The sequence below is a fragment of the Dunckerocampus dactyliophorus genome, chromosome 6 (assembly GCF_027744805.1).
Source record: "Dunckerocampus dactyliophorus isolate RoL2022-P2 chromosome 6, RoL_Ddac_1.1, whole genome shotgun sequence".
NCBI classification, from domain to species: domain Eukaryota; kingdom Metazoa; phylum Chordata; class Actinopteri; order Syngnathiformes; family Syngnathidae; genus Dunckerocampus; species Dunckerocampus dactyliophorus.
In genome coordinates this window covers 2,973,107-2,994,727 of record NC_072824.1, presented here as the reverse complement: position 1 = coordinate 2,994,727, position 21,621 = coordinate 2,973,107, and the positions used below count along the sequence as shown (strand labels likewise).

Below are 21,621 nucleotides of genomic sequence, written 5' to 3'. Positions count from 1 at the left end.
AAAATATATTCTTTTTAAAATTATTTTGAATATTTATTTCCAGCCTTTTGTGGACCACATAAAATGATACAGCGGGCCGAATATGGCCCCCGGTCCTTCAGTTTTTCCCCTGATTTAGAATAATGTCTGGTCTTTAAAGAAGCTTATGCGCCGCTTTCCAACGTAGCCACGCCCCCCAGCAAGCGCTCAAACCCGCCAATGACTTGTGAAGCTCAGGCTCCGCCCACTAACTGTGAAACACAACCGCGATCAGTTTGTGACTAAACCCAATCTATATTCGTCCAACGGATGAATGAAGTTGTCGTGAGGTCCTCCACGCTGTCACCATGTGGAGGTCCGCCGCGGACCAGAGCCTCGCCTCCGGCTCAGCGGGACCTCGCGTCGCGGTCGCCTGCCTGCTCGTCACCGGGATACTCGCCATTGTCACCGCCGGCAGCGCGACGCAGGCTCCGGCGAGCCGCGGGCTTTTCTCGGACTATTTCAGACAGCTGACCCGGGAGAGTAGAGCCGTGAGCGGGCCGGCGCGGAGCATTGCTCCGCCCGAGGCCGTGGAGCTTCTCTCCCCGGACGACCTGTTCATCGCGGTGAAGACGACCAGCAAATACCACCGGCAGAGGCTGGATCTCCTCTTGGACACATGGATCTCCAGAAATATGCAAAATGTGAGTCTCTGTATAATTTTTCAACTATTTTGTCAACCATGACACTGATTATAAGTCCTCACAGACACAACCAGTGGTTCTCAACTGGCGGGTCGGGACCCAAAAGTGGGTGGTGGCTCCATTCTGGGTGGGTCGCAGACAGCAAGTCAAAAATGACATTAAAATATGTAATATACAACACATGATTGTCTTATTTTCAAATTGAGCAATATTTTCCTCCTTGTTTATGTTACATTCATAAGTCAAACATCTGATATTTCATTTTCATGTACGCATTATTTGTATGCACGCGGTCATCATGTGATAATACAATACAATACAATATAATATTCCTCATTTCCTTGACAAAATGCCTTCAGAAATTCCTATAAAATGCACTTTGGACGTGTACTAACGTTTCAAAAGTTGACAAGCGATAAAAGAAAAATAATTAGAAAAACAAAAACAACACAGAATTTTTTTAAATTATATTATATTATATTATATCATATTATATTATATTATATTATATTAAAAAAGAAAAATATAACATAAATACATGACTTCAATAAAAAATGTAACAATAATAAAATAAATAAAAATAAAAAAGACTTAAATAAAAGCAGAAAATAATTAAAAAAAAAAAACTTACCAGTGAAAAGTAAATGAAAATAGGAATGACTAAATGTAAAAAAAAAAATACAAAAAAAATAAATAGGAATGACTAAAATAAAAGTGTCAAAAAATAATGACAGTGTAAAAATAAAAAATATTTAAATGAAAGTGATAATAAAAATGACTTAAAAGTGTACAAAAGTGTAAATAAATTAAAATAAGAATGACTTAAAAGTAAAAAAAAATACTTAGAAAATGAGGAAATACTTAAATGAAAGTGTAAAAAAAATAATGACAATAAATAAAAATTAAGAAGATTTAAGTAAAAGTGATAAAATAAAAATGACTTAAAAGTGTAAAAATAAAAATAAATGAAAATAAGAATGACTTAAAACTGTAAAAAAAATACTAAAAAATAAAATAAAAGAAAGGAATTACTTAAATAAAAGTGTAAAAAATTCTGAAAATAAATCAAACTTAAAAATGAAATAAAAGTGGGTCACGAATGAATGACCATTGGAAAACGTGGATCCCAGGTTGAGACCATTTGGCAACCCCTGATTTATACAACTTGTAAACGGGACATTTGTAGATATGCTCGATATTTGCTTTCGTCCCGGTATCCAATACACCGATGTAGTCCATTTTAAACTGGGCTCATTCAGCACTGCCCCAACATCGACCGATATGAGCCAATATCTCATTTTCATGCCAACACCCGTGCAGCCATTTGTCATGTACGCTCAGTTCTGCCAGCTAACAAATCAAAAAGAAGATGATAAGAACTTGCATGGAATGTTGTATTCCAAAGCTGCTCCCGGGCTCTTGAAACGGCCCGTGGCGGCCGCTACCAGCACGACGCTCTGCGATCCAAGTCTATTGTTATTTAAACTTCACACAAGCGGACCCCACCGGAGGATTTCCTGAGTCGTAAAAGTCCGTCAAACGCGACGCGACTTCTTTAAAGCGCTACGATGTCGGCATTGTAATACAACGAGGTGGTCGCCTTTGTGATGCAAGAAGGTGCACAAGTGTTGACTCTACAGTATTTTCGATGCAGGGGATGAGCAGCATCACTGGCGAGCAATAAAGATCCCCCAACAGAACAACCCAAAGGTTGTTTGCCCTGAAAGTGACATTCAGACCTCATAAAAGAACGCTTGGTTTGTTTTTCTTCTTCAGTTCCCCACTAAATTGACTTGTACAAAAATTTCAGTGCTAATTTTTGCATTCCCCCACCCACACTTTTTAGTCAAAATAAAAACAATTTCAGATTTATATAGAGTTTTTTAGGTTTTGACAATACTGTACATTTCAATACAAGTTTTTTTTCCACCTGGATTTTTTTTTCTCACATTTAAACACTTTTTTTCCCAACTGAATTGACGTTTACAAACATTTTAAGGCAATTTTTCCTTTTAATTAAAATGAAAATGATATTTTTAATATCACTTTTCCAACACATTTTGACAGTAAATTTCATTATATTTCATTATATTTTTCTGCTATATTTCCAAGATTAAAGCAGACTTTTTGTCCACTCAGTTGACTTCATTGCAACTTTTTGCATTTTCCCCCGCACTTTTTAATGAAAATATCAACTATTTCAAATTTTTTGTAGAATTTTTGAAAACACTTTTTACGTGTTGACAATACTGTACATTTCAGTACAAGTTTTTTTTTCACCTGGATGTTTTTCCCCACATTTAGACCCTATTTTTCCCCACTGAATTGCCTTTTACAAAAACCTCAACGCAATCTTTTCATTAAAATAAAAAACTACATTTTTAATATAATTTTTCAACACATTTTGACATTTCTTTCTAGGTTTTCTCACATGGATTTTATTTCTACATAGTTTCCCAAATTCTTTTTGATTCCACATTTCCAAGATTAAAGAGGATTTAAAACAAACAAATTTTCCACTGAATTGATGTGTACAAAAATGTCATTTTCATTAAAATAAAAACTATTTCAGATTTTTAGTATCATTTTTTCCAACACTTTGAACGTTTTGGCAATCGTGCACATTTTAATACAGGCTTTTTTCACCTGGATTTTTTCCCACTGAATTGATGTTAACAAAAATTTCAAGCAGTTTCTCCCCACACTTTTTTTTTAAAATTAAAATAAAAACTGTATTTTTAATAGAATTTTTTTCAACACATTTTGACAGTACATTTCATTCTAGGTGTTTTACACATTAAACCACTTCTTTTTTTTTCACTGAATAAAAAAAGTAAATAAAAAATATATAATGCAATGTCATTTTTCCCCCCAAATATTAAAAAATATGTACAAACTGACTAAATATAAAACGGACGTGTCTATGCAATATTTATTGAGAAAAATGTACGACCACGTTTTTTTGTTTTTTTTTAAAGCGACTGACTGTCAAGTCCAGCAGTTGTGATTATTGTGGATGTTGTGGCCCCCAGTGTGGGCATTTGGAAGGGAAGATGTCAGTGGTAACGCTTTCTTTGTTTCTGGACTTTGGATTGGTTAATATGCTCTATCGGGTTGGGTTTGATACTGTTGAGGTCTAAATGGTGTGTGTGTGTGTGTGTGTGTGTGTGTGTGTGTGTGTGTGTGTACACACAATCAGCTGATTGCGTGTTCTCACGATCAAGCTGCAGTCACTCTACCTGTTTCCCAGACACACCTCCATGCTTGAAAGAATGCTGACTAAGGACTAATGGAAACGCAGTAACACACACGCACGCACACACGCACGCACACACACACACGCACGCACACACACAAAGACAAACGTCCTGGGAAAGTCAGCTGATTTCTCATGGGAAGTTGAACTTGTGTCTGATCTCACACGCACACGCACACACACCTAACCTTGGGGGGGTGGTGGTTGCCATATGTTTCTCCCATCAGGCACCCGGCTGCTCCCTGCCCACCTGAAGGGGAAACAATCTCATTAAAATGATATTTCATTCATAAGCAAAGCTGATGTGCAGAACGTCAGTCATAAAGCCATTGGACACATCGGAATAACTGTCCTTGGAGCGAAAACAGACAAGCGTACAAAGCTTCAAAAGTCTGCCACTTAGCTTCTTCACATCACTTTTGGCTGCCGCTCACCATAAAAGTCACACGCGCTTCATTTCATCGACAAAACATTTCATAGGTTCCCGTTTCCGCCACTGAAAGAAAATAAATATCCCAGTGATATTTCAGAATTATGACATTAAAAAAAGCCAGAATTGTGAGATAAATGTCACAAGTCGAAATTACGACATTAAAAAGTCAAAATGATTCGATAAAAAGTCAAAATTATGAGGTCATAAGATTAAAAAGTCATAATTGTGAGATTTAAAAAGTGATTAAAAAGTCCAAATGATGAGATAGAATGTCATAATTAGGAGATAAAGAATCAAAATGTATTCAATAAAAAGTCTAAATGATGAGCTAAAAAGTCAAAAGTCACATTACAATTACGAGATTAAAAAGACAGAAATAGTGAGATGGAATGTTAATTAGGAGATAAAAAGTCAAAGGTCATAATGATGGTCAAGAGCCGAAATTACGAGATAAAACGTTAGAATGATGTCATCATTACAGTATGAGATAGAATGTCATAATTAGGAGATAAAAAGTCCTAATTATGCAATAAAGATTGAAATTACAAGATGAGACATCCTAATTATGAGATACAAAGTCATAACTCTGAGGTCAAAGGTTGAAATTATGAGATAAAAAGTAATCGGTAGTCCATCCATCCGTCTCCTAAGCCGCTTATCCTCACTGGATTGCGGGTGTGCTGGAGCCTATCCCAGCTGACTTCGGGCGAGAGGCGGGGCGTAATAATTAGCTGAAAGTCCTAATATGAGGTGAAAAGTCCCAATGATGAGGTAAATGAGATACAAAGTCACATGACGAGATAGCATCAGTACATTCAGATTCCAAACGTGAACGGACTTTGATGTATTCACAGTTGAACAACTGAGATGTGCCTGGATTATTAGCATATGTGGGATGGATGCAGAACTGCAAGCATACTCCCGTGTTGATGAGTGCTGGGAAACCGCCTACAGTATCACCACCAGGCGTGCACGGTGGTACTGTGGCCACACCGCCGCCCTCAATGGAGTCCAACTGCAGCAGCTACAATGTAACCACCGCTGGGTCTCGTTAGAGCAAACATTTACAACCGTTTTTAAGAGTTTGCCTCGCACGGGTCACGTGACGCAATTTTCGGGTCGTCAATCGGCGCATGCGGAAGTTCAAACGATAACTTGTTTGAAGTTGCAAGGAGTTCGGCGGACAACATTTGCATTGCTGTGGTCGTGTATAACAGAAGTGATGTTTATTATTCCTTATGCTAAATAAGCTCATTAGCTAAAGAAGGCATATTGACGTATTGTCTGTTTTCGCTATTAGCACCATTAGCTCGTGCAGGTGTTCCCTAATGAAGCGTGGGCGTGGTTTATCGTCCCGTGACCGATGACTGTCTTGTGGTATTTCGGCTTGCAGTGGAGTGTTTTCACAGTCGGCTTGGAATCGCACGAGTGTTGTTCGACAAGCGCATCGAGTTGCATCACGACAAAGACGTGTTTAGATACGATTCAAGGACTATATTGGTTCATTTAGAAGGATTCAGTAACTTTACATCGATTCAGTAACCTTGTAGCCAAAAATTCAACCAGTGTGAGTATAAAATAAACACCTGGTTGCTGGACAGGGCAGGTGAGGTGTCCTAGATTGTTTTTTGGAAGGGAATCAGGTATAAATTATGAATCATGCTGACAAGAATAAGAGTACAAAAATGAGTAAAAAATGCAATACAAAGTCAGGATCAGCGGGTGGTATGAACATGACTTGAACTTCAATACGGCGAAGGACCTCTTGTTAAGCAGCCACACAACCCTGTGGGACACCCCCCCAGGGGACATACATGGGGAGACTCCACACATAAAATGAAGAAGCCGGAGTCCAGTGGTGTCGAGTCAACCTTTGCAGACGCAGAAAAACAAGCTGATTAATAAAACAGCCAGAAGGGAAGATTTGTCTTCTACATCCTGTGGAGAGACCGCATGGCTTCCTGAGTCCATGCTAACCTCTGACCCCATCCTTCATCACATAAACACACACACACACACACACACACACACACAGCATTCCACCATGTAGAAGTATTACATTAACATCATGGCGTCCACTGTGCTCTACACCCAATAACACAAGTGGTGTGTTTGTGTTGCAGACGTATGTGTTCACCGATGGAGACGACGCCGACCTGAGGAAGCGGATGGGTGAGTTGCACGCACGCACACACACACACACACACACACACACACACACACACATACAACACACACGTAGAGGTTGTGCTGAGCGGTGTGTGTTATCAGCAACAGGAAGTAGGCTGCTGACTGGACAACATTGTGTTTCCATGCAGAGCAGGCAGGAAGTCAAAGCACAGGGGCGCGGTGGTGTCGTCACCAAAGCTAACTGTTAGCATGTCTTTCTTTGGTTGCTGTCATCAGGAGGTCACCTGATCAACACCAACTGCTCAGCCGCTCACAGCCGCCAGGCTCTCTCCTGTAAGATGGCGGCGGAATACGACGCCTTCCTCAAGTCCGACCGAAAGTAAGTCTACGCTAGCTAGCCTATGCATCATGTGGTAAAGGCGTCGTGCCGCAAACACCAAGTGCTAGCAACGTCACCGATACGCTGAATGTTCATGTATGGTCGTGATGTTCACTGTCGAAGTGTCCCCAATACGTTAATTGCAGTGCCGTAAATGCTAACTTCACATCGTGCTAACTTATTGTAACACGAGTAACTGCCATTGTGTGGTACGTACGCCCGCTGCTACTGTGCTGTCAAGACGCTAACAACATGTTAGCGTGTTGAAAATACGCAAATTCCTAGTATGTTGTAAATATGGTAACAGCTAATGTGGCTGTAAGTGCTAACACATGACAACCAGTTAATGTGTTGTAATTTTACATTCTAATGGGCCATGACAACTGAACTTACTAAGTTATCGTAACGAGAGTAACTGCCAATGTGTGCTACTGTGCCATCAATACGCCAACTCCTTGTGAGACTGAAATTCCTTCCATCCATCCTTTTGCTATGCTGGTTGTCCTAAGGCGGGGTACATCCTGGACTGGTGGGCAGCCAATCACAGGGCACATAGAGACAAACAACCATTCACACTCACATTCATACCTATGGACAGTTTAGAGTCTCCAATGAAGCTAACATGCATGTTTTTGGAATGTGGGAGGAAACCGGAGTACTCCACACAGAAATGCCCAAGCGGAGTCTTCCCGATCTCCTGACTGCGTAGCCAACATGCTAACCACTCACCCACCGTGCGGCCTCTGAAATTCCTAATGTGTGTTAAATATGATAACAGCTAATGTGTTGTAACAACACAAAGTGCTAACGTATAGCTAGAGTAACTGCCAATGTGTCTTTAATACGCTATTTGCTAATGGGTGGTAAAAGCTACCTGCTAATGTGCGGCCATTTGTGTTAGATGCCAACTACCAAAGTGTCGCAAGTGCTAACAAAGTGCTAACAAAGCGTAGCTCCTTGCTAACATGTTGTAGCGTGACACCTGCTCACGTGTGGCGTTGCAGGTGGTTCTGTCACGTGGACGACGACAACTACCTGAACGTGGGCGCCCTGTTGGGGCTGCTGTCTCAGTACAGCAGCACGCAACATGTTTACATCGGCCGGCCCAGTCTGGAGCGCCCCCTGGAGGCCTCAGAGGAGCTCAGCGGCGCCACTGAAATGGTAAAGTGGTAGACAACCGCTATGTATCCCACTGGACATGTGACTGAGTGTTGTTTTCCAGAGGAAGGTTTCCTTCTGGTTCGCCACAGGAGGGGCGGGTTTCTGTCTCAGTCGCAGCCTCGCCATCAGCATGAGACCCTGGGCCAGGTACGTGCGCCGTGTGCCGTTTCTCTGCCGTTTCTCTCATGTGACTCGTCATCGGCTGTTTAGCGACGGAGCTTTCGCGGCGACGGCCGAGCGCATCCGCCTCCCGGACGATTGCGCGGTGGGCTACATCGCGGGGGCGCTGCTGGGGGTCGGCCTCGTTCGCTCGCCGTTGTTCCACTCCCACCTGGAGAGCCTGGCGCTGCTGTCGCGGGTGCACGAGCAGGCAAGTCACACCCCACCAAATCAATAGCGCCGACTGATCATGCCGGTTAGTCCGTACTGATGATCGATCGTCTCTATTGATCAGGTCACTCTGAGCTACAACGGCAAGAACACCATCAACCTGAGAGGACCGTTTTCACCACAGCAAGATCCAACCAGGTGACTTTTTACCCGTTTATGTCCACGCCCCTCGGATTGGCCGACTCACGTCTGAGCTTCTTTTGGCGCCTTTGTGACGGTTTCCTGCCTTTGTTGCCTTCCACGCGTTGCAACTCCAACTTCCTGGGTTTTGTCTTGCGTGTGTGTGTTGTTTGCAGGTTCTTGTGTGTGCATTGTGTGCTGTATCCAGACACCCCCTGGTGCCAACATTGACAAGTTCATGAAAGCACCTCGTCGGTTGCCCAGCGTGGAGATATTCCCGTGATGAGTTGTGTCATCTTGTTCGGCGTGGCTGCGGAGACCGCTCTTCAAAGGCACCCTTTTAAGCACACAGCAGCTGGAAGCCTGAAAACGCACATTTTTGGCAAGGATGTCATCTATATTGCTGTGTAAACGCCGAATAACAGTTGCTGGATGTGGACGCCGCCGACTAGTGGCCTGGCACGCACATTACAGCTTTGTTGTTCATTAAGAAATGAAAAAACCCTCGCGAGTACGAGAAAATGGTTGGATTGAAGAGAATTTTGTGGTGTTACAATCTGTAAATCTCAATTTTAAACATCCAAAGTTTCTGTACAACAGCACAGCTCGTAGTGTTATTAGCGTAAAACACAAGTTGTTGGGCAGATGATTAGACTTAAAACGCCGCTGACTACCAGGATGCAAATGCTAATTAGGTTTTTAAACATAAAAAAGCCTAGGATAACGATGGGGACATTGCGAACTGGTCTTTTTCGCATTAAGACAACATCATGTGGCCATAAAAAGGTGAAAGAAAAGCATTCCATAGGTTAGCAAGCCAGCATGGTGCTCCAGCTGCGCGGAGGCGACGTGGCAAAGATGGCGGCTGTTGGCAAATGTTGACTACAACAAGATGCGCAGCTGCCACCGTCCTTCACGGCGCTCAAACGCTTCATTCCCTTTGTGCAACTGCCAGCGTGTCATTTGTTCATGGAGCATGCAGGGTTTTGGTTGCAGCAACAGCTAAGTACTTGAGTAGTAACACAGCTAAGTGTTCTTGTGATTGAATATTCCAGACTCCCCATTTAAATGACTCACATTGAGTCATCCTGCTCTTCATAAAGTAGTCAAATGATGTCCCCTTTTTTATGTTTCTATCAAACTCTCCAGTATCTGGAAGGTGGATTATTGTTGAAGCAAATAAAAATGATGTGAAGTAAATATTTTAATGTTTGAGAATTTCTTTCTTTTTTTTTTTTTTACAACCTCTACTGCATCCTGTCGCTGTAGAATGTGATGAAAGTGGATGTTTTTTGGCAACAGCTCCACCTAGTGGCTGCAAGCGGTACGGCGGGAATCCGGAACAAGCAAAGTGTTGCCATTTGTGTTGTATAACCAACAAAACCGTTCCAGAAAGTACGATCGCAAATGCAGTTAGTAACACTGATCTGTATTATATATCTGGATAGACCGTTGGTCAATGACTTGTGAAGCCACGCGGCCGCCATATTGCCACTCCCAAGAAACACTTCTCGGCAATGACTTATGTCAGAACTTGTGAGTTGTTAAGTCTGTTGTTAGCTTGTTAGCCACTCACACTAAATGTGACAACAGGTGTGCTTGAGCTTAGTCATAAGGACTCGGGTATGATCATTTTTAAAAATTCTGTCGATATCATACCATACCTGAGTCATAAGGGCTTTACATGGGGGGCCGTGGGGGATATGGAAACAAACAACCGCCACTAGACTACTAAATCATTTGCGGTTGCTTGCAAATCTAAAAAAAAATACGTTTTTTTTTTGTTTACCCGAATTTCAAATGAACCCCCATATAGAGACAACGTTTATATATTATTACATATTATATTACATATTATTCCTGTGGTTTTTATATTTCTTTATCAGAAAAAGAGGTTATTTCTATTTCATAACACATACAAAATCAGCAAAATGTTAAATGATTTTAAAACTTTTATGATTCATATTTTGTACAGACGACAGCATAGTGAATTGTATGAAAGTAAGAATAAAAAGTAAAGGATCATGACCATGGATTTCCGTGGAAAAAGGGATGGGATATGCAGTTCAAATGAAAATCTCTTTCTAGAGGAGTAAAACTATCATTGCTATAGGGGAGTGCTGAGCCAGGGTGCACAGTAGAATTTTGTCCCAAAGGCAATGAGAATCGGAAGGGGAAAAAGTACATTTAATATAGCCAAAAGATAGAGAATAACGTATCAAATGGTTTTTAAGGGACGAAGGTTGCGTTACTTGAAGGAATGGGAGAATCTCCCCGCTTTTTAATGTAAAATATAGATGTTCTGCGAGCCTCTTCATCTGCTTTGTACGCTATGTACGCTGTGCCAATGTAGTCTGCTACGTACGAGATGCGAGTGGTAAGATGGCGTCTCTGTGGCTTCAGCGGCTTGCACGGCCGCGTGCGACGTATGAGCTATCCAGACTTATTAGTACAGATCAGCGTTAGTAACCTTGGTTTGCTACAGCTATCCCACAATGCATTGCATCAGGTCCATCGGTCGTAACTTTCGTTTTGTTTTTTCATTTAAAAAAAGGCTTAGTAGATTAAGCAAAAGTGCTATTCACGTTTGTTTTTGCAAATTTCGGTGATTATAAGCTGACGTTTTGTTATGCAAATAGGCGATACAAATACGACACTGGAGACTTAGTCACTTTGCTGTTAGCTAGCTATCCCACAATGCACTGCGTCAAATTGTCAAGTCAACATCCACTCACCTTTTTGAAGACTGTCGATTTGTTACGAATTTGGAATCCAGCAAAATAAAAGACGGACAATTACTGAATGGCAATTCTGTTCGGAAGATCTAACGGGTATGACCACTAGATCGCTCGACTGAAAAACGACACGGGTATATTTGCGGCCACTAGATGGTGCCAAAATTCACACATTGATCAGTTTGATGTTAAAAGTTGCTTTAATTTCTTTTTTTTTTTAAAACAATTATTCCATCTTGAATGATATCATTACACACTTTGGACATTTACAGCATTATTATTAATAATAATAGTTATTTTACTTCAACCATGAAATAAAAACAGCCATAGAAAAACACTGCTAACATTTGGACACGTGTGTGTATTTCAAGTCCTGGGGTTCACGCACGCACGCACACACACACACAGGCAGGACTTGAAAGACAAGAGTGTGTGTGTCACTGGAATCGTTTTATGATGATTCAAAAAATGAAACACACCACTGATCTTAATTACAGAGGAAAAAACACCATTCTCCTACAAAAACATCTATTTTTATCTTTTAATGTCCATTGTTACAAGACAGGGAAACTATCTTTATTATTATTATTGTTATAAAAAAACATGTTGGTGATATGAATATGCGGGTGGAAAGGGAGATTTTTAAAAACGTTATGAAAGGCCTTTCATTCGGACGCTTTTTAGACGTTAACGTTAGCAAGAACTCGGCTAATCGCGTTGTTAGCGTTACAAATGTTCCAAACTCATCACACAAGATTGTCTTGCTAGTACAAGAAGCGGGCGTTGCATTATTGAAAATGCTGTACCTCGCAAATGCTAATTAGCGTAACTACAAAACAAAAATCAAAAGTAATAAAAACATTGTAGTTTTGGTCGTTCATTTACACGACAGCAACATTTTTGAAGCAAACTCAATTGAAGCACATTTTTGTCACCCGTAGCATTGTTAGCGTAAAACGTCGTAGCTGCCAACGACAATGACGCAAATGCTAGTCAGGGTTTTTAACTAAAGATAAATAAAACTGTTTTGTTTGGTCCATCGATAACAGTTTTGGAGCGATACTGAATTTCTAAAACCCACTGTAAAACTGCGAAAACGACCTTCAGTCTGTGCACGTGCCTGCTCGTCTTGGCCAAGAGAAAAATGGCGGGGAAACAGCGGGAATGGCGCTAATAACGGCATGCATTCAGATGTGTTTCACGTGTTAACGTTAGCATTCGAAGTGCACTTGCGACAAGTCAATTTGCGATGTTAGCGTAAAAAAAAAAAATCCCGATCTTGCAAATATGACAAAGTGGTCGTCGGATTCATGAAATGTTGAAATAATGGATGTAACGTTGGAGCTTTTAGCTTCTATGATGCAAATAACAAAAGACAACAAGTAAAAACGGTGTCATTCTTCCTTGACAATAGCATTGCTAGCGCAGCCCATTCCATCCAAGCGCTAAAAACGGCAAACTGTGAAAACAATATTCAGTCTGTACGTCTAAAATGGTTGTTGTCGCGTTTGTAAATTTTGCACGTTAACGTTTAGCGCAGCCAAAGTGCAAGAACACTTATGGCGCAAACTTTTTCAAGATTGTCTCGCTAACACGGGAAGTGGTCACTGAATGGTTATGGAACGTCGCAGTCACAAATGCTAATAAAACACGACAAAGAGCAGGCGATACTCTTACGGTTGGCGCATACGTGCTAAAGCGGTAAACTGTGAAAACGCTGCTCAGTGCGCACATCCGTTCAACAACAAAAATGGCGGAACGCCGCACCGCCCGCTGTCGCGTTTGTGCATTTTGAGCGTTAGCGTTGAACGACGTGGGAGCATGGCTAATTACGCTAATTACTCGCTAATTACGAGAAGCCGTCGCTGGATTATTATTAGTCGTTGGCAGCTACGACTCACACATAAAAACGACTAAAACCTGTCCCGTTTTGGTGCATTTTAGGGGAATTTTTAACACCCGTTGTTGTAAAAATACTAAAAATGGTGGAACACAGCGCGGGACTAGTATTTGCGCTACCAAAGCTTTGGCAACAAAACACTTCGGCAAATTTAATGATGTCATTTTCAATTTTTTTTTTTTTTTAAACACTAATTTTGGGTGTTTCTTTACCAAATGACATCGCCACCTGCTGGCCTGGCATGCACACCACAACGTTTTTTGTTTTTGTTTTTTTGTTTTTATTTTTTCAACGGGGCTGGTTTTGTCATCACGTGAACCTTTACATAGCACGTTGATGCGTAAACACGACCCTAGCGCATGTAAACAGAAGGCGGCGCCCTCGACGTACGCGTCGCACGCGGGCTAGCGTCGTTTTTTTGTACAGGCTGTGCGTTAAGCGGGAGAAGCGAGGGCGGCGTCGTGACGAAGGTTTGTGCTTGCGAGTACGTCAGAACCAGGTCGGTCAAAGTTTGTCACAGTATCACTTGCATAAAAGTCCGTTAGTCCCGCGAGGAAAATGGGAAGACGTCGGCCACATGTAGCACCGCAGCACATCTCCCCTCCTTATTATTGTTATTGTTTTTTTGTCCTATTTCAACATAAGCGTCTCTCCTGCGAGACGTCTAAAGACAGAATCAGGCATCCTTGTAAGGTTGGGGTTTTTTTGGCACTTTTTTTTTTTTCCCCCCTCCAAGAATTCCTGGTAAATGTCCTGGTGTGGCGCTGCACGGCTGGCGTTCTACCTAAACATGGTGATTACTTCTACACAATGTGCGTGTTGATGCGCTAAATGGAGTGCACGGCACAGCACGTCACCAGCAATGATGCATGGCTCATGAAATGATGCTTATGATGCTTCATATTTACATTTTCTACAGTGTGTGTGTGTGTGTGTCCACTAGGGGGCAGTGTACGGATCCTAGTGGCATGAGTAGAAAGTAGAAAGGGGGAGGAGCCAAGGCGCTTGAGTCACGTGGACAAACGTGTGCTTCTTTCTCGCCGAGTTCTGGCTTGTCGAGATGAGTGGTTCTGGTCCCTAGTGGACCGACGACTGTGGTCGTGCGGTGGCGTGCGGCCGGCTGGCCGGGTCCAGTTGGTCGTTGGGGACGGAGCGTCGGTTCTGGTCCGGGCGGTTGGTGGCCAGGTACTTGGCCCTCATACTGGAGGTGTACTGAGGGAGGGGGGGGGAGAGTGCCAAAGAAAGTCATCCATTCAGTAAGAATTTTGATTTATTTTTTTAACAGCAAAAAAATCTTGAGTGATCTCAGGTCACACTCTAAATGCTCCACCTCACGCCTCCATTCACTTAACACAGGCCCTCCAAGACGCCACGAAAAGCAAATAGGCACCCAGGTCCTCTAGTTAGCACCAGATTAACAAACACTGATGAACAGCTGCGGCTGTAGGCAACCTGCTCCACCCCAGGTAGTATTTGTAGTAGAGATGCACCGTACCTTTTTTTTTTTTCTTCAAACCAATACTGATAACTTTTTTATATCTACTTTTTCTAAATGTAGATTTAAGTGTACTTTGTGCACACCTGGAGTAAGAAGGACTGGAAGAAACTAGGATTTGACCAAGTGTACCTGTTGATTAGTCCTAATCAAATACCAGTACAGTACAGTACTACTACCACATCACTACTATCGGGAGGAGGGAGCCACCGCTTGATTTGCTCACCCTCACAGTACAGGTTTTTTAAAATTATCAGTCATTAGAGCTATTTTTAATCTCTTATTATGTCTACTATATTGGGTAATAGGAGTGTAAAGGTGACTACAAGGGTGTTATTTCATGTTTAGAGGGCTCTAATGTTACAAAAAAACATATGTAAAAGGTAAACAGGTTTTCTGTCTTATTTTTTGTAATTATGTCTATTATATTAAGTAATAGGAGTGTAAAGGTGACTATAGGGGTGTTATTTCATATTTAGAGGGCTCTAATAATGTTAAAACAAACATTTAGAAGGTCATAAACAGGTATTCTATGTCTTATTTTATCTTTTTATGTCTGCTATATTGGGTAATAAGAATGTAAAGGTGACTATAGTGGTGGTATTTCATGTTTAGAGGGCTCTAATAATGTTAAAACAAACATTTAGAACAGGGGTCTCAAACTCAATTTCACTGGGGGCCACTGGGGTAGAGTTTGGGTGAGGCTGGGCCGCATCAAGTATTGGGAGTAGGACTGGGAATCTCAGGGTACCTCACGATACGATACAATTCACAATACATCCATGTGATAACACCACTGTTAGTTCAGTGTTGGTGTTTACTTGCCCCTGTAAGTATGTAAGTAACACTGAGCTTGCCCGGATGTTGCGGGCTGCAGTTACACTACTCTTTGATGTCCAGTCGCGGGCCGCAAGATACGATTTGGTGGGCCGCAAATGGCCCGAGGGCCGCGAGTTTGAGACCCCTGATTTAGAAGGTCATAAACAGGTTTTCTATGTCTTATTTTCTGTTATTATGTCTAATATATTGGGTAATAGGAGTGTAAAGGTGACTATAGGGGTGTTATTTCATGTCTAGAGGGCTCTAATGCTAAGGGCTCTAATGCTAACAGCTGCCTAGGGGGTGACCGATTTGATCTTTATCCATCATGGCACCCCTGCACGCCACCTTTAGCACTAATGGGCCAGCTGGCTCTGTTGTGTGAAAACTCCTTCTTATAAGAACTATTAGACCTATTAGAGTCAGTCACTATTAAGTCAGCATGAACGGCGCTGATGAGTTGATTGTCAACGACAGCAGGGCAAGTTTGACAAGCACAACATTTTAAAGCACACGCAGAGCTAGATAAAACCGCCTGCTCGTGATACCTCAGATGCACCTATCGGGACGTTGCCTACAGCCACAGATGTGATTTTGACACAGCGCTAATGGGAGACCCCGGAGGTTAGTTGCTTTTGCGACAACAATCGGAGACTCTGCTCAACTGGAGCATTTACAGCATGGTGAGATATATACAGTCATCCCTCAACACTTCATGCTTCCAATTTTGCAGCTTCACTGTCACAATTTTTACAAAATGTATGAATTTATACATCATTGCTGTTTTTGGCTGAATACCAAGGCATATTTTACATCTTTTGTTTCCTAAATGAAGCATTTTCAAACATAAAAATGAGGTCAAATAGAAATAGTCAAACCTGTCTATAGCAGCCGCTAAAGGGAAATGGCAAAAGTGGCCGCTATAGACAGGTGGCCGTTATAGACAGGTTGGTGGCCCGCTATACACAGGGTCTATAACATGTAAATTTTCCGCGGGGGATTTTTCAGTGGCTGCTATAGGAAGGTGGACGTTCTATAAAGGTGGCCGCTAAGACAGGTTTGACTGTATAAGACATTCAGAAGAGGCATTCAGTCAAAGACGTGATGCGATGTAGTAATGCACACTGGTCACTAGGTGTTAGTAATGTCACATTGATGAGACCATAGCCACCGCAGGAAGTACTGTACAGAACAGGAAGTAAGTATTGTATTTTCTGGCTAATCACCAATTCGGTGACAATTACAATTTTGGCTAGCTTTAGCTTTAGGGTAGCTGTCAGTCTGGCAGAGCAAAAGGGGACCGACTTCCACGCCTTTGCAGAGGTAGATATGATTATGATGAGATTATGTCTACCATATTGGCTAATAGGGGGTAAAAGTGACTATAGCGGTGTTATGTCATGTCTAGAGGGCTCAATAATAATGTTAAAAAAGGTTTCCTACAGGTTTCCTACGTCGTATATGTTTTATTTTCTGTTATTATGTCTACTATATTGGCTAATAGGGGGTGAAGGTAATTATAGGGGTGCTATGTCATGTCTAGAGGGCTCTAATAATGTTAAAAAACACATATAGAAGGTTGTAAGCAGGTTTCCTATGTCTTCTATGTTATTTTCTGTTATTATGTCTACTATATTGGCCTTAGCAGCTCCTTCAGCAGCAGACTGTTACACCCACGGTGTAAGAAGGAGAGATTCCGCAGGTCCTTCATACCGACCGCTGTCAGGCTCTACAACACCTGCACCACCTGAACCATGTTGTAGTCACTATGTATTCTTTACACTGTATTCTTTACTTGCGTATCTTGCTTGCTGCTGTAACAAGTGAATTTCCCCGCTGTGGGATAAATAAAGTACAAATACAAATACAATAGTAGGGGGTGAAGGTAATTATAGGGGTGCTATGTCATGTCTAGAGGGCTCTAATAATGTTAAAAAAAATACATATAGAAGGTTGTAAGCAGGTTTCCTATGTCTTCTATGTTTTATTTTCTGTTATTATGTCTACTATATTGGGTAATAGCAGTGTAAAGGTGACTTTTGGGGTGTTATTTCATGCCTAGAGGACTCTAATCATGTTAAAAAGCGTGTTTAGAAGGTGGTAAACAAGTTTTCTATGTTTAATCTGTTTTATCTTCTCTTATGTCTACAATATTGAGTAATCGGAGCATAAAGGTGACTACATGGATGTTATTTCATGTCTAGAGGGCGGTAATCATGCTAAAAAGTGGATTTAGAAGGTGGTAAACAGGTTTCTTTTATATGTTATTATGTCTAGTGTAGGGTCGCACGGTGATCTAGTGGTTAGCATGTTGGCCAACACAGTAACAGTCTGGAGATCGGGAAGACCTTGGTTCGATTCTCCCTTGGGCATTTCTGTGTGGAGTTCTCTGGTTTCCTCCCACATGTTAGGTTAATTGGGGACTCTAAATTGTCCATAGGTATGAATGTGAGTGTGTTTGTCTATATGTGCCCTGCGGTTGGCTGCTGTGTCCAGGGTGTATCGAAGTCAGCTGGGATAGTCTCCAGCATGCCCCAGCATGAGGAGAAGCGGTATAGATGGATGGATGTCTAGTGTATTGGGTAATAGGAGTGTAAAGGTGACTATATGGGTGTTATTTCATGTCTAGAGGACTCCAATCATGTTAAAGGCGTGTTTAGAAGGTGGTAAACAACTGAAAGTCTTCCATTTATAAATAAGGAATCCTACTTCATGGTCATGGTCAGGTCTGGAAGCGATTAACCACCATAAACGAGGGATGACTGTATACAGATGGATAGGTCGTGTAAGCAGATGTAGATATAAGATAGGCCTGTCACGATAAAAATCGGAAAAATCGAACGATAAAAAAACAAAAACAAACAAAGTCGGTCATTTTGTTGGCCTCAATAAAGTGACGCAAGCATGCGTGTTTTTTTCCCCTCTCTCTCCTCTCTGTACCGCACAGGCTGGATGCCAAGAGGCTTCACTCTGCACGTTGGTGAAGTTAGTTTCACGTTGGCGACTCGTCTCAGTCGCTGTTCATTTCACGTTGGCATTTGGATATTCGTCTCCGTAGCGGTAGTTCCAGCTCACTGTGACCCTGGACTGCTCTCTCATGGTGCTCTAAATACTCGAGAAATTAAAGTTGATTGCTTTTGATGCCATGTACTCGCATTATTATGGCATATAATTATTGAAAAAAAATTATCTAAAAAATGTTGTCAATAGTATCGATTATCGACAGTAATTTGTGGGACAATTATCATCCCGCAAAATTTGTTATCGTGACAAGCCTCGATAGAAAGATGCTGTTTCGAGCAGTCATTTGGACAGCCGGGGTTTGGCTAACGCCAATCAATCAATCAATTAATTAATCAATGAGAGTATTAAATTAGGTAGAGATGATGTTGTTATTATTAATGATGAATAGTTCAGTTAGCTTAGCGTTCTAGTTCTGATGTTAGCCTGGTTGGTAGAGGTTAGTCGTCTAGTAGTTACAGCAAATATCACAAAAGGTCTTGAAGGACGCCCACCAGTGGTGCATGGTGGAGGGGGGTGGTTTGGGGTGTGGGGGTCACATAAAGAAGAGAGGACACAATACACCTCAACGGACGCATGAGACACTGCGGGGGAAAAGGGTAGAGGGAAGGGGGGGGTGGGTGCGGGGAGGGGGTGGGGACGACTGATGGTATTCGTGTCTCGCTACCCAACGTGTTCTCCAGAACCACAGCAACTCCCCCCCATCAAAACAATATTCAAGCATGGCCTCTGAGCATCCAAGCAGACATCAGAAATAGAGAAGTCGCTAATGTGTCATCATCCACCACTTCCTGTTTCCCCAGGCTGACAAAATGACCCGGGGGAAGGGGGATGGGGGTTTGCATGGGGGTGGGATACCTTCCCATAGCCCCTCTTTGTACCTATGGGAAGACAGGAGGGAGTGGGAGGGTGTTGTCTAGAAAGTGTGCACTTACAGAGGGTGGAGGGGACTCCCTGCCAATCAAGGGGGTGTTCTCACAGCGGGGGTTCTGAAAGTTTGCGTTCTGGTTCCTGCATTGTAGAATAAGAGGTTACTTACTGCTTGCCGGCCCCACGCCGCTCCATCTGCTCATAAATATTTGCCTCCGCACAGCGCCAGCTACTTTTTACTCCTCTTATAGTGGCCCTTTGCTTGCTCAACTGCAGAGAGTAGCAGGCACGGCTTGATTGGGGACAATATAGCATGTGTTGTCATAGACAAAATATATCATATGGACTTCCCCGTCATTCTTTTTGGCAGTCAAACATCAGGCGGAAAGCTGAAAGCTGGCTTTGAGGCTACTAGCATGATGGCGCCACCTTTCCACCAAGGCGTCCAGTTCCGTTCCGAAGCTTCGAAGCTCCGCTATTATGCAAAATGGATGCTCTACTGGTTTATTAGCACCAAACGTGCTGAAACTCTGTCATCTCCCTCAATTGTTTGCTTTGGGGCGCTCAAACGCTGGCTTTTAAACTTGAAGGAAACAAACTCAACCTTCCTCATGGACATCATACTAGCGCACAGGTTATATTGGATTTTTTTATTTACTATTTTAATATTATTGGCCCGCGACCCTAATGAGGACAAGCGGTATAGAAAATGGATGGATGGATATTATTGGAAAAATATTATATATATACTGTATATATATTTGTGTTTTTTTTAACTTATTTAAATATATTTGTTATATTAATGATTATTTTTTTAAATAAATAAGACACTTAATCTTTCCTGTTTAATGTATTTGTTGTCAATTTTAACAGAAAAGTTCCTAATTTTTGTTATCAAATCCAATTTAAAATAATTATTTTTTATTATGTATTTACTAGTTTCAATATTATTGTAAAATAATTTATATACTGTATATATACTGTATATTATTTAATAATTAATTTAATAATATATTTAATATATATTTGTATTTTTTGTACTTTAAATATATTTATGTTATATTCATGATCATTTTTTATTTATTAAAAAGACACTGACTCTTTCTTGCTTAATGCATTTGTTGTCAATTTTGACAGAAAAGTTTTTCACTGTCAAATCCAATTTAAAATAATACTTTTGTTATTTGTTAGTGAATAGTGAACATAATATTATTAATAGAATTATTATTATGATTACAATTATAGAATACTCAAATTAGGGGAAAAGGCTTCGCCACACGTTATATTAAAACCTGTAGCTCGGCCAAGTATCCGTCAGTCGGGTTTTGCGTGACGTCTTTGGCGATGCTGGTTTGAACTCGAGCGACTTCAGTAGCTTGTCCAACGTATGCAGTGACGTAAAGCTGGCTTTGCCACACGTCTTAAAATGAAGCTCTGCAGAGTGTCTGTCAGTCAGCTACAGGCGTGGAAGGTATACATTTGATCTTCAGCAAATATGCTAACCTGGCACGATGCTGCTGTTAAAATGTAATGTTAGCACTTTAGCTCGCTACGCTAGTGTTGCCAACATGACGCCGGCTTCAAACTGGCGCAAACGAGTCAAATACAGGACGTACCCCCGCTGTAAACATCTTTTCTTCTTATCCACCGAGACTGTCTCTTCAGCAGGCCAGCAGAGGGACGCCAACAAGTGGTACTGTAGCGCTTGGTGGAAATGCGTGGCGACCAGTAAGCTATGCTTGCTGTCGGGGTGCTAACTCACATGTATTCAGTGACGGGGGCGTTGCTGACAGTGTGGGCGGTGGCGGGCAGGCTAGCTTCGCTACCGTAGCTGGAGCCACAGCTGTAGAGACTGGGCATGTGAACGCGGTACAGGTTATCGTGCACGCCGCCGCCCCGCGAGGCGCCCGACTCGTCCTCTCCGTCCTCCTCATCCGTCCTTCGGGTCACGGGGGTGAGGGCGCGGCGGGAGAGAGGCAGACGGGGGGAGGTAGGAGGAATGGAGGGGGTGGGGGAGACAACAGATTGTAAACAGGAGTTAAGGAGAGGGCCGGGTGGACCAGCTGGGGTGCAAAGACCTGAGCTAAGACTGGGTCAGAACATGACTCCGGCACCAAAGAAGCAGGAAAGCAGCATTCATTCGCGTCATACCTCTGCACTAATACTCCTGTTGGGGACTCATAAACCACAGAAGCTATCTAGAATCATGCAGTCAGTCACTGTGCATGCAACCTCTTCACCCTCCCTGCC

At 42.1% G+C, this 21,621-nt stretch overlaps 2 protein-coding genes across 4 annotated transcripts in view; one reads left to right on the top strand and one right to left on the bottom strand.

Moving 5' to 3' along the window:
• The first annotated feature begins 237 nt into the window (after window positions 1-237).
• Window positions 238-9,721, top strand: LOC129182337 (beta-1,3-N-acetylglucosaminyltransferase lunatic fringe-like). 2 transcript variants are annotated; one of them, XM_054778328.1, is made up of 8 exons: window positions 238-662; window positions 6,475-6,523; window positions 6,758-6,860; window positions 7,865-8,021; window positions 8,083-8,168; window positions 8,232-8,391; window positions 8,476-8,549; window positions 8,708-9,721. In XM_054778328.1, the coding sequence occupies exons 1-8, from the start codon at window positions 327-329 to the stop codon at window positions 8,760-8,762; spliced, it is 1,020 nt and encodes a 339-aa protein (XP_054634303.1). In that variant the 5' UTR covers window positions 238-326; the 3' UTR covers window positions 8,763-9,721. The 2 variants fall into 2 exon arrangements, with proteins under 2 accessions (XP_054634303.1, XP_054634302.1); XM_054778327.1 differs by having other exon boundaries at window positions 8,083-8,391.
• Window positions 9,722-11,447: 1,726 nt separating this feature from the next.
• Window positions 11,448-21,621, bottom strand: part of LOC129182336 (protein tweety homolog 3-like) — a 43,586-nt gene continuing 33,412 nt past the window's right edge. The window contains exons 13-15 of one of the 2 annotated variants that reach the window (XM_054778325.1): window positions 21,134-21,310; window positions 19,437-19,512; window positions 11,448-14,378 (exon numbers count right to left, since the gene is read on the bottom strand). In XM_054778325.1, coding sequence (XP_054634300.1) covers window positions 14,244-14,378; window positions 19,437-19,512; window positions 21,134-21,310 — 388 coding nt within the window. In that variant the 3' untranslated portion in view covers window positions 11,448-14,243. The remainder of the gene's footprint in view (window positions 14,379-19,436; window positions 19,513-21,133; window positions 21,311-21,621) is intronic. The other variant, XM_054778326.1, reaches the window with a different exon arrangement.